General features: G+C 38.4%; 1 protein-coding gene across 1 annotated transcript; it reads left to right on the plus strand.

Moving 5' to 3' along the window:
• Positions 1-780: 780 nt before the first annotated feature.
• slc15a1a (solute carrier family 15 member 1a) lies at positions 781-9,483 on the plus strand. Its single transcript, XM_008282501.1, has 21 exons — positions 781-787; positions 1,658-1,799; positions 2,022-2,141; positions 2,254-2,353; positions 3,721-3,811; positions 3,937-4,020; positions 4,128-4,210; positions 4,323-4,409; positions 4,501-4,590; positions 4,664-4,708; positions 4,799-4,831; positions 4,924-5,012; positions 5,922-6,003; positions 6,157-6,276; positions 6,811-6,954; positions 7,041-7,087; positions 7,303-7,410; positions 7,521-7,626; positions 8,389-8,526; positions 8,664-8,771; positions 8,887-9,483. Exons 1-21 carry the CDS (start codon positions 781-783, stop codon positions 9,100-9,102), a joined length of 2,040 nt encoding a protein of 679 aa, XP_008280723.1. The 3' UTR covers positions 9,103-9,483.
• The last annotated feature ends 1,946 nt before the right edge of the window (positions 9,484-11,429 follow it).

Here is an 11,429-nt window from a genome sequence, read left to right on the forward strand (position 1 = left end):
ACAATCTAGAATAGAACAGAACAGAACAGAACAGAACAGAACAGAATAGAATAGAATGCTTTTATTGTCATCATACACAAGGTACAACAAAATTAAAGACAACTCCAGTGGTGCAAGCATATAAAAGTAAAAGTATAAAAAGACAATGAGAATATACACATACATTTACAAAAGGACGTATATACAGTTTATTCCACCAGACAGTAGTATAAATATATAGCACTGATGAGGTAGAAACACTGTGGGTATATGAGAAATATAAATAATATAAATAAATGATTATAAAATTATTGTTATAAATAATAAAATCTATAATACAATATATATAAAATATATACAAAACATAGTAAAATATATAATAACTAAAACAAAATTATAATATATATAACATTGTATAATGTAAATTATACATATGTGTGATAAATAGTTCATACGAGTGTGCATTCAGTACCTGTATTGCACTTGGGTAGAATGTGTCTGTCTAATATATTAACAATAAAATAAATAAAAACTGCTGACATGTCAGTGTAATTAACTGACAGGGGCCATTATGTAGAATGAAGACCTTTTCTATCTGTATTTAATCACATTTCTTTGCCAATGCTATTCTTTTTTATGTTTTTTCGTAATCAATAAATATTGAGTAAATACCTCCTCCACTGAATGAAGACTGTATGTTGCTGTTTTCTCCTCCAACAGAGCAAAGAGGTGTTTGGCTACCCGCTGAGCATCTTCTTCATTGTTGTGAATGAATTCTGCGAGAGGTTCTCCTACTATGGAATGCGAGGTGAGAACATCTTCAAGAACTATGACGACTGTAACCATAAAAAGAAACTCATTTAGCATAAAGCAGACATCTATCCAAGTCAGCTTCACTAATCTTTAACCCCCAAACTGTTTACTGGTTATGTTTGTGCCTAAACCTTAATTACGGTACAGTCGTCCTCAAATGCATTCATACCCTTCCATTAAAGAAAAGGCAAAATTCACAATAGTCACTCAAATAACTAGAAACTGAAAAAAGTAGTAATAAATAAAAAATTGCTAAATTATAATTTAGTGAAATAAGACATTGCTTTGAATTGTGGTTGAAAAGAATAATTTAAAAAAACAAAACTGTCCCAGACAATTTAGAGTACTTTGCTGATGAGCTGTGGGCCAAAATCCAAATAGCTGTCAACAGGTGGAGAAGTCTGATTGAGAGTTACAGAAAACACTTAATTGCAGTGATTGGCTCAAAGGGTTGTTCAACAAAATATTAGTTTACGGGTCCCATCATGCTTGTTTTGTTTGTTTTTTATTATTTCAGTAATGTCATGATTTTCATTACATTTTTATTTATTATTACTTTTGTCAATTTCAACGTATTTCAGTGACAGCTGATTTTTTCCTTCTTTAATGGGAGGCTATGAATGAGGACTACTGTAGGTACAGATCATTTATTTTGTCATTGAATTTGGACAACAGTGTTATTTCATGCATGACATGAACAGTCTATGTTTTAGCATATTTGAGGAAAAATCCCAAATGGCGCTTAAAACAACAAACTGTTAGTCCGAAAGCACCACACATGCTCATACATGAGAGCCACAAATGCAGCAAGCAATGTGCAGTTGACATGGAATAAAAAGAGACCATTTTCCCTGCTTGTCTGCAGCCGTGCTGGTGCTGTACTTTAAGTACTTCTTGCTCTGGGATGATGACTTGGCCACCTCCATTTACCACACGTTTGTGGCTCTCTGCTACCTGACTCCCATCCTCGGGGCCATCGTGGCCGACTCCTGGCTGGGAAAGTTTAAGTGAGTGGATGCTTCAAGTTCCACTGCCTTGGAATTATTATTTTTTTTGTTTGTTATTTTAGTAATGTGTGAAGTTTTCTACATTTCAGATGAAAATGTTTACTTTGCACTGCATTTATTAGATAAATACTAATTGATCACTTTAAAATTAAAATATAAAAATGTATAAAATTCCACTTGCATCGTAACATGAACAAATGTCTTTCAATCTTCCTCTTCCAGGACCATCATCTACTTGTCCATCGTCTATGCCATTGGCCAGGTTGCGATGGCAGTCAGTGCGATACATGACATCACTGACACGGACAGAGATGGGAAACCAGACAACATGACCTTCCATGTGTGGGTTTCTATTCTGCTACAGACATAAATAATAGGATCCAGGATGCAGCAGTTTCTATCACATATTTATAAAGTGCACTCTGCTCATGCATTTGTTCTTCCTCACGTTCAGCGCATTGTCCATGGTGGGTCTGTTGCTCATCGCTCTGGGCACCGGCGGCATCAAACCGTGCGTGGCTGCCTTTGGTGGAGACCAATTCAGTGATAGCCAGGTCAGTATATCACCTCTCTGCAGGTCTTATCTATGGCTGAATCCTCTCCCCTAATTTTTAACCTTTGGCATCGATTAAGACATTGCACAAGCCATTGCAACATTCATATTTCAAGCCTTGTATTGCATGTAATCCTTCCTCTTTCCCCATAATTTTCTGTCTTCTTTCTTCCGTGCTCTATCAGTTTCTGAGGCTATATTCAGAGCCAAGCAAAGGCTGATTGCAATGTTGTTAGTTTTGCAGGTGTTTTATCATAACCCATAGAACCGGATTAAGTAACTGTGGTTCAAAATGTCACGTAGGGCTACCTCATACGTGCAACAAAGCTGTATAAAGCTTTCTGTGGCTGTACTGGAAGTTCTGTGTGGTGAGATAAACCAGTGTTGGCTCGGAATGCAAAAAATCAGGGAGTGTCGATTAGAACATAACACGTTTATCAGACGTCTAAAGTCCGCTTCCCATCTCTGTTTGAAGATGAAGGCCTGAGGTTACATTTTCTACTATTAGCATAACACAACCAAATCCTATTGATTGAACTGTCCTCTATCAAACCTTCTGAGAGAGAAGACAAATGATTGGAGAGAGGAGTGAAAGAATTTGAACAGAGGAGGGGGTCCATGGCAGCTGTTCAGGAACTTAGAAATCAGTCTTGAGATCTCTTATCACAGAGTTTTACCAACATAAATATCTTGAGTCATCCCCGACTTTACAGTTGCAAAGTCATTCACACTTTGACGCATGTGATCCTCAGCTGTTAATGGGACATTAGTCATGTGATTTGGCACATTCAGTTAAAACTAAAGACTCCTCGGGGCGCTACGATAACTCAACTGGTTGAGCTGGCATTCCATGTTCAGGGGCTATAGTCCCCGACACAGAGGTCATGAGTCCGAGTCCCGCTCATGGGCCTTTCCCCTATTCTTTTCCCCTACTTTTTTGTCTCTCTTGACTTTCCTATCAACAACATAACTTAAAAATGAAAAAAAATAAAAACAAAACTGAAGAATCCTCTTGGAACAGCAGCGAAACATTTTCAAGAACCAAAAGCGAGAAGTCCATTCACCGTCTAGCCAAGCTGTTAGGAAGTCCATCAAATAGTTGCAGACACATGATTACAAATCTAAACCGCACAGTAGCTCAAGAGGGAAAATCAGCAACATCATTTGGGTTCATCCTCTGAGAACAATGACTGTCTATTCATTCGGTAGTTGTTATTTCATTCTGGACCGTCACGTATGCTTTAAAAAAATACTTTGGTTACAAAATAATTCATACAGATATTGATCAATGTACATCTGGTTACACACTATATTCAGCATTGCATGACTTGCACGGCACAAGCTCACTAACGTGTCCTTTCTGTGCAGGATAAGCAAAGGAGAACTTTCTTCTCTGTATTCTACCTGTGCATCAACGGTGGAAGTCTCCTGTCAACCATTATCACTCCCATCATCAGAGGTAGAGACGAGCAGGACGTAAAGTTTATGACGCTCAGTGCCCTAAACATGCAGTAATAAATATTCACAGTCCTCGAGTCAGATTGAAACTGTAGCTGAATGGAAGATGTTTGTCTCCATCTGCAGCTCAGGAGTGCGGCATCCATAGCAAGCAGAGCTGTTATTCTCTGGCCTTCGGTGTCCCTGCAGCACTAATGGTGGTCGCGCTCTGTACGTATAAACAATTTGGAGATTTCTTTTCCATACAAGAAGCAGAAATGTAAAGGTTTGGTACATAAAGTGTGTCTTGTTAATTTGCATGTGTTGTTCCCTAACAGTGGTGTTTATTGTTGGAAGTGGTATGTACTACAAAGCTGAACCACAGGGAAACATCATGCTGGATGTGTGTAAATGTATTTGGGTAAGTCATTTGTATCAGCCTTTTTTGTGTGTGTACCAGCTATGACACCAACAGCGGCACTAAGGGTTTCTAAAAACATGTTTCTTTTTTCATTTTGCCCTTTTGGAACCAGTTTGCAATTCGAAACCGCTACAGGCACAGAAGCAAGCAATACCCAAAGAGGACGCACTGGATGGACTGGGCAGAGGAAAAATATGATGTAAGTTTGATTTGATTGGATTCTCTAAAGTCTCATGACAAGATGTTTCTTCGGTGGAGTAACATTTGTTTATACTCTGTCCATCCTGTAGAAACTCCTCATCGCTCAGATCAAAATGGTGCTTAAGGTCCTCTTCTTATACATCCCACTGCCAATGTTCTGGACCCTATTTGACCAAAAGGTAAAATTAGTCTGTCTTTTAAAAGGCTACATCACCTGCAGGCAGTGGAACTAAATTTTAATCTCCATTAAAGGGTTCAAGATGGACTCTGCAAGCCACCACGATGGATGGAGATTTTGTAAGTGCGATGATAAAGCCAACTATATACATTATTTTAAAGTCGTTGAAGTCGTGTGTTCATGGTGTGATATTATCTTTATGTCTGCAGGGTGCCCTGGTTATCCAGCCTGATCAGATGCAGGTCAGTTAAGGGAACGTTGTCATGTTAGTTTGGACTGATGTATTGCACTTTATTTGAGAAGATACTCACCGTGCAATTTGTGTTTTTGAAAGACCGTCAACCCCATCCTGATCCTGACTCTGGTGCCTATTATGGACAGCTTAGTATACCCTCTGATCAAGAAGTGCGGCCTGAACTTTACGTAAGTGAGACATTTATAGCATCTGTCAGTGTTTTGTACAGCTGTTGGATAACATCATAAGGTTATTGAGAGACAATTACCTTGAAAGGTGCTGATTTCTCACTTTCAAAGTTTAACATTATAGATAAACTCTGTTTTGCTGCAAATACGTTTAAAGGAATAGTCTGACATTTTAGAAAATTCATACATGAAAATGAAGCAACAGCCAACAGCAGGTTAAAGAATGAAGAAGAGCTGGCCTGGCTCTATCTTAGGGCGACAAATACACACAATATGATTTTTGTTTAATCTGTACAAGAAAAAAAAAAGGCAAAAACAACTTGTGGAACTTTTACAGGAAGTTATGTGCCAGATAATTTAATGACTGAGTGCCATCAAGTTTTCCAGTGTCAAGTATTGCTTTTATTTAAAGTATTTTCTCTATGACATCCTGCGCATAAACATCACTTTTCTCGGTCCTGAGAAAGTTTTTACAAATATAAAACCTCCACAGTTTAGAAGTTTGTAATGCAAAGAATAATAAATGACCTTTTTGTAGTTTCAAGTGTCCTGTAAAAACTTTTCCAGCCATTTCTTTTCTAATGGTAGTCTAATAGGAAAATGCTTTTTGGGCCGCGGCCTCAAGGGTGAGCTCGACTCTTAAGTTAAGCTAACTGGCTGCTGACTGTAGCTTTAGAGAGTTATATAAATCAGCTTTCTGAAGACATCTCAGCTTTAAAAGCCTCTGTTGTTGTCACAATCAAAAACCCTGCAAAGGAAAAACTCAAGCCTGCAGAACTCTACAAATTATTTCTATTCAGCCTAATGTTAAAAATTCTGCTATTACAGTGATTAAAAATGCTATTCTGTGTTTGTTTGTTTTTTTACGTTTATATAAATTAGTAACAGAACTTTATGCCATTTCAACAGACCTTTGAAAAGAATGACAGTGGGGATGTTTATGGCTTCTATAGCTTTTGTCTGTGCTGCTTTGGTCCAGATTGAAATTGATGTAAGTATAAAACAATGTTTTTATCACCTTACAAACCCTAACAACTGTTCAAAGATGCATTTATTTCAAACTTACAATTAAGGTTAAAGCAAATCCCATATGCTCTTTTGGATAATAACACAGAACAATGGCCCATTTCTAATTTATTTTCAGAAAACACTGCCCGTCTTTCCATCCGCCGCCCAGAGTCAGCTGAAATTACTCAACATGGGCAATAATCCAATTACAGTTCAGTTGCCTGGCAATGAGACAACTGAACTTCCTGGAACTATGGTATGTATTAGTAGCACCATTTTTTTTTTTTTTTTCGCTTTTTGCAAATTAGGCCTGTAATGTTTTAAATGGGGCTGCAAGGTGACTCAGTGGTTAGCACCATTGCCTCGCAGCAAGAAGGTCACCGGTTCGCGTCCCAGTGAGGACACCTGGGATCTTTCTGCAGGGAGTTTGCATGTTCTCCCCGTGCAGCGTGGGTTCTCTCCGGGTTCTCCGGCTTCCTCCCACAGTCCAAAAACATGTTGAGGTTAATTGGTGATTCTAAATTGTCCGTAGGTGTGAATGTGAGTGTGCTTGGTTGTCTGTCTCTAAGTGTAGCCCTGTGATAGACTGGTGACCTGTCCAGGTGTCCCCTGCCTTCACCCTGAGTCAGCTGGGATAGACTCCAGCCCCCCGTGACCCTAATGAGGATTAAGCGGTGTATAGATAATGGATGGATGGATGGATGGATGGATGTTTTAAATGAAGAGAGAAATCAGCTGCATGTTGTTACCCTAATGTGTTCTCTGCTTCACCACCTTGTTTGTTTTGCAGGCCAGCCTCGATTACTTCACGTTTGAATCAGAAGAAATCATGGTTTCAATCGGCACCCCTGCAGTGACAAAACTAGTTTCCTTGGCCATGGGAAAACGACAAACACTCCTTATTCCCTCAGACCTCGTTGAGGAATGGCTGATGGTGAGTTAGAAGTATAAAAAACTAAAGACTGGCAGGAGGACTTCTAATGGTTAAATTAATAAACATACGTTGTCTTATTTCCTCAGACTGATGATTTGACTTCCAAGCCAGACGAAGGAAAAAATGCAGTCCGGTAAGATGAATTACAAATATTTAAACTGCAACAGCTATAAAATTAATTTACCAAACAGAAACTTAATAATTGCCAATTGCGTCTGTTGTCAATTAATGACACAGAAACTCATATAACTGAAATCCTAACCTTTATGCAGATTAAATAGTTGGCTTTACTTACTGTATTTACATGATCTGGCTGTAATGGTTTTGCCTGATATGTAACTATTTCAGATTTGTAAATGGAATGAACATGATGGTGAACGTCACCACTCCTTCAGTCAACTTCGGACTAACTGAGCCATTTTATTATTCCAACTACTCCCTCATCAAAAGTGGAACGTAAGTATTTTTCCCCCATCTTGACTAATTCATTGTGTTCATACAATAGCAATTACTTTCTGCAAAGTCTAATAGCACTTCCTAAAGACATTTTCTTCTCTAATGACCAGGCACACGTTCACTCTGTGGAGTGACACACAGTCATGTAGCTTCAGCATGGCGTTTGGATTCGGAAGCTCATATACCTTCTTCATCGGCAACAATTTGTTCTCGGATGTAAGTTACACACATGGTTTCTAATGAGTCACATTCTGTATGTAGTGTTTGCACAAATAGTGAGAAAAGTAAAACTAGATAAAACGAGCCGGTAATATTTTTGCTTCTTTCTGAACATTTCTGAAAACTGTTTAAAGGACAAAGATGGTGATGATTTATATTTTTCATCTGATCTTTGAACTGTTGCTGTCTGAATAGTCAAACCTGGTATATCTTATTCTTTTATGCCACAGGCTTCACTACTTTTCCAACATTATAATGAGTCAAATGTGCAAACTGTTCTGGTTCTTAAATATCCCCTAATGTGTGTTCTTCCGCAGATAAAAATAGTCCCTGACATATTTATTTCTGTTTGAGTAACGTTTGCTTGAAACTGCAGTGCCCAGCTGTTTTAGGAAACCAATAATCCTATACAACAAATAAAACCATTACCATATTTTTGAAGATTTACATTTTATGTATGTGTGCTAACGAGCCACAGAGAGACTGAATGTCAGGAAGTATTCAGATATGGAATGAGGAATGATGTTTAGTTTTTTTCAGTTACAACGTCAGATTGCGATCCAAGAAGCAGCTCTGATGAATACAAGCAGTTTAATGCGTTGTTGATATAAAATAACTTCACACATGCATGCACAGCTTGGCAAAGAATGGAAATGTTGTCATTTTTATGTTCTGGTAAAAAAAAAAAAAAAACAGTCTTGCTGGTTGGGACATACTTTCACCACAACTGAACTGTGTTTCTTTATTTATTCATTTCAGTGTCTGAAGTCGATTACTGTCGTACAAGACATTAAGCCAAACACAGCTAGCATGGCCCTCCAGATCCCACAGTACTTCTTCATAACTCTTGGTGAAGTGATGTTTTCTGTCACTGGTCTGGAGTTCTCTTACTCACAGGTAAGCTTGCGAGACCAGCCTCCACAACTTACGTCAATGCTGTACCATCAAAGAAGAAAGTTCACGGCAGAATAGATTGAACATCTTTAAATTGTTCCATTGTTGCTCATTTTGTGTGCTTCCTTTGTGTATTCAAGGCGCCTAGTAACATGAAAGCAGTGCTGCAGGCAGGCTGGTTGTTTACTGTCGCTGTTGGCAACTTCATCGTCCTGATCGTGGCTGAGCTCGCAAAGCTTCCCAAGCAGGTATAAATGAAAAAAACCCAAAAATAATAATGTAGGAACCATGACAGCAAATAAACAGAACATGTTGAGATGTTAATACCATGTTTGTCTCTATCTGTCTCCTCGTCTTTCACAGTGGACCGAGTACGTCCTCTTCGCCTCTCTCTTGGTTGCGGTGTGCTTTATCTTCTCTGGTATGGCATACTTCTACACCTACATTGACCCCACAGAAATCGAGGCCCAGTTCAAGAAGAAGGATGATGAAGATGATGACGACGATGATCAAAAAAGCAAGCCACAGAAGGCAGAGATGGAGATGGTCAAGAGAGGCTCAGTCGATAGTGACGATTGAGATGATAAATGAGCCAAGATTTGAGCAGTAAGGAGAGAAAAAAGCAGATTCCATAGTAATGCACTTATGTAGGAAAGTTTGATATCGGCACATAAAATGTACACGGAAGAATGTATGTGTGTGACTGTGTGTGTGAGACTGTGTGTGTGTGTGCGTGCATGGGTGTGTGTTGAATATTTTATATTTTAATGGTAACATGGTTATCATAGGCAAGCCCTTTAACAGTACATTCCACACAACACATTGACAGAAGCTTAACTTGGTGTTGTAACAACAGATAAATGCTGTTATTTCCTAAGATTTATACGTCACTGAATGTAATTGCCCTTTTATATTTATGCTTAAGTTATGTTCAAGTGAGCAATAAAAATTAATTCTGTCTTTGGTTTCTCATTAACTGTTCTTGTCACGAGATATGACAAAGTATTTAGATCATTTACTTAAGGAACTAACTACTAACATCACCCTGTAAAAATACTTAATTATGGAAGTATCAAAGGTACAAGAAGTAATTTATTAGATTACTATATTAAGTGTGAGCAGCATTTTAACACAGAAGCTAGCTGAAAATTACATTGTTTTTGTGTTACACTTAAATCAGTTTTAAAAAAAAAAGATATTTGCTGTCATTTATAAGAAAAACAATAGATTTTTTTCATCAATCATTTTAAATTTTAGATTACAGATCTTCTTGTTTTGTTAAGTTATAGATAATATCTAGTAAATTCACAGAAAAAAAATAAACATGCTGACTATAAATAAAAACAAAACAACAACAAAAACCAGGACAAAACTATACATACAGTTGAAACCAGACGTTTACATACACTGTATACAAGGACACATAACCCATTTTCCCTTTTTTTTCTCACTGTCTGACATTAAATCAGACTAAACTTTTTCTGTTTTAGGTCACTTAGGATTACCAAAATTATTTCTATTTACTAAATGCCAGAATTATGAGAGAGAGTATTTTTTAGAGATTTTTTTTTTTGTAACTTTCTTCAAAGTCAGAAAATGGTAAAGACATTCTAAGACTAATCAAAAACCAATAAAAAGGACTGGGTTGGTACTGTACACTGTATTTCAATACATGAAATTCCCAATAAAGCTGTTTGCATCTCCATATTTTTCTGTGTTGTCAGACAACAGGACGTATGGAATGAAATAGTGACTGAAAAACATCCCACGAAGACAACATGTTAACCAGCAGTAACTTTATGGCCATTTTCCAAGCTGCAGCTCTGCACCTCCAGGCTACTAATTTCACAACCACAACGTTGTCTGACAAACTCACCACACAAGTTGCAAAACAACTACGCTTTGAAATCGGCAATATTTCCATGTGAAGCGATTGCTCAGAGAAAAAGTTTGACGCGATGGAATGGGTTGGTCTCACACAGTCATGCACGTCTGTGTCAGCTGCCACTGTGTCAACTAGTTTTCCCCCACGCTGTCAATCATAGATGCAGAGACAATCTTCTTCCTGAAGGTGGCATGGACAGCTGAGCGACATTTAAAGCTACAGACACTGAAGCAGCCCATTTAGAACAGGTCTAAAACCCAGTCCTGATGAAATGACACAATTGTTGCACTATTTTGAGCTGAAAAACTGAAGGACACATCAGAATCAGAATCAGAACAGATTCATTGCCAGGTATAGTTCACACAACATGAGGAATTTGATATATTGATTTTTATATTTATACAGATATAGAGGGGTCAGTGGGGTTCCTGTGCCTTGTTCATGAGGCTGGTGGCCGATAGAAAGAAACTGTTCTTGTGGTGGGAGGTTCTGGTCCTGATGGACCAAAGCCTCCTGCCAGAGGGGAGTGATTGGAATAGTTTGTGTCCAGTGTGGGAGGGGTCGGCCCCAATCTTACCTGCACGCCTCAGAGTCCTGAAGGCGTGTTTGAGGTCTTGGGTGATAATGGTGCCCAGGAAGCAGAAGGACTCCACAGGGTCCACTGGGCAGTCACTCAGGGTGATGGGGGAGGAGTGGGGCTGTGTTCTACACAGGGGCCAGTGCCAGGAGCATTTTGGCAATGTTTTTTTTTTTTTTTTTTTTGTTGGACACCCAAAAGCCACAAGTCCAAGGTTTTTTATGTTTTTTTTTTTTTTTTTTTTTGTTGGACAATTTTGGATCAAAAACCCAGGGTGGTGAGATACAAAAGCCATGTAGTGCGGTGGAGCTGATCCGTTTCATTGAGCCATGCAGGGAAGTTTTTTTTTATAACTCTTTTGACTGTGCGAGATATCCATCACTCTTCCAGTAAGCTCTACCTCCTGTGGACGCAGTTTCTCCACTCTGAAACTGATAAAAACAT

Source organism: Stegastes partitus, unplaced genomic scaffold, assembly GCF_000690725.1.
Source record: "Stegastes partitus isolate 25-593 unplaced genomic scaffold, Stegastes_partitus-1.0.2 Scaffold274, whole genome shotgun sequence".
NCBI classification, from domain to species: Eukaryota; Metazoa; Chordata; class Actinopteri; family Pomacentridae; genus Stegastes; species Stegastes partitus.